Genomic DNA, 1,859 nt, shown 5'->3' with positions numbered 1-1,859 from the left:
AGCTTTACGCACCGTGAGCAATATTTTAACATAAATTTGCGTTTATCATACTCCTATTAGAACAGAAACAATTAACAAAAACTTGGATTGTCTGTGTGGGTTGACTGTAAACACTCTTAAGCGAATTCTTGTGGGCAGTAATTTATTACATTTATCGTGGCAGAATTTCGTATGGGTAATATACTTGATTATTTTTTAATCGATCTTCTATATCGAAGCCTGGCTTCGTCAATGCCGTTCTGATAAAATGTTTTCTCCGGATCTGTATGCCGACAATTTATTCGCATCGCCTATCCCACTACTTCACTCACATTTAAACATTACTCTTCTAATAGGTGTGAATCTATCACAAAAAAGAAACAATTTCTAAGCAAATAATGTATTTTATTTAAAGTGAATAGCTATCGTTCTCTTGCAATGTAGGGAAGACGTCATATAAAAAGGAAAACGCTTAATTTTGACATAATAGACCATAGATGGTGATAAATCTGGTTTCCACCAGACAAACAATGGATATCAGCAATAATAAGTGTCGCTAACCGTGTTCCACACAGATCGGTCTAGCGGGAGCTGTGTGTAAACATATGTTCATGAAAAAACCTTTGTAGTTGAAATCAGTCATCGATAGGAATCGAAGGAATTGACGATTGGCAAGAGCTACCTCAATGCAGTTTGACTTATATCACTGAAACAGAAATGCGACTTAACGAAGTATCCTATTTTTGTCGATAAATATAATTAAACAGCTCTAACATTTGCCTAACAAGATAGTGCTCGTCTGCTTCAAATTTATTCAACGTCTTCCGGTTCAACAGGATCGCAGTGGCATAATACGCCTTTACCTAAACAAAATGTTCATCAAAATATATAAATCAGCTTATATATTGTATATCGATAATACAGATGTTTGTATCTTTCTAAATAATAATAAAAATGTTTCATATCTTAAAGGAACTGAAGATTTACTAGAAATATTGCTTTGAGCAGAGAGTACAACTCGAACGATCAATACTCATATAACTATCTAACTATACAGGAGGTCAAATCGGATCCACCGACTTCATATTTAGAGTACCCTATAATCACTACGAGGTTACGTGTCTAAATCAAAATTATTAAAGGTCAACCACTATTGGTCATACGTCTATAATGAATAGGTGCGCATTCGTATTTGTGAAAAGAAAGTTCTCGATCTGAAATAACTTAATTGTCGTACACACTACGAGATTGCACGTCGCTTCACTAGATGAGATGCTCTATAGGCGGTATATCAGTATAAAAGTCACACTAATAATTATAGTAATAATAATAACGCTGGTAGGCACTTGTAACAAGTGAGTTTCAATCTTCATCATACACGTTTGGCTTTAGATCTTTGCCCATACAAGCTTCTGCAGGCGAACATATGCGAGTGCTGATGCATCAAGTTGGTTCAATTTAAAGATGTATAAGTTATGTTTTCTAACATGAAGTAAATGTATTTCAGAATTTTCTGATAAGGCATGTATAAGAATAGCATACGCTCATTGGTGTAGGTTATCAATGTAGCTTTGGGAAAATTAGCTTGTTCAATTAGCCCAACGTGGAGAAAAGAGCTGACATTTAGCCAATTCAAAATTCCTGAAACCATCCTAGATATCCTTCGACCACTGGACAATTTCACTAACGAAAATTAATTTTTCTAGGGCTGTTGAGTAACCACTCGCTTAAATGACGTTAAGAATTGTCGCTGGAGGGGAAGGCGAAGCGGTTTCGCCACACGGAGGTGGAGCAAATGCCAGCGGAAAGAAAATCGTCGGTGTAGGAGACGATGTCTGCATCTGCAGATGTTGCTGCTGCTGCTGTTGCAAAAATGTTCC

General features: G+C 36.4%; 1 protein-coding gene across 1 annotated transcript in view; it reads right to left on the bottom strand.

Annotated features, from left to right (window-relative positions):
* Positions 1 to 363: 363 nt before the first annotated feature.
* LOC111273640 (uncharacterized) overlaps positions 364 to 1,859 on the bottom strand; it is a gene marked incomplete at its 5' end in the record, with an annotated part of 3,863 nt that continues 2,367 nt past the window's right edge. Inside the window, 1 exon segment of the mRNA XM_022855408.1 lies at positions 364 to 1,859. Within this exon segment, the coding sequence (XP_022711143.1) occupies positions 1,707 to 1,859 (153 nt within the window).

The sequence above is a fragment of the Varroa jacobsoni genome, unplaced genomic scaffold, assembly GCF_002532875.2.
Source record: "Varroa jacobsoni isolate VJ856 unplaced genomic scaffold, vjacob_1.0 scaffold_205, whole genome shotgun sequence".
Classification (NCBI taxonomy): Eukaryota; Metazoa; Arthropoda; class Arachnida; order Mesostigmata; family Varroidae; genus Varroa; species Varroa jacobsoni.
The sequence above is the reverse complement of the archived record's forward strand: the minus strand, read 5'-3'. Positions and strand labels throughout refer to the sequence as shown.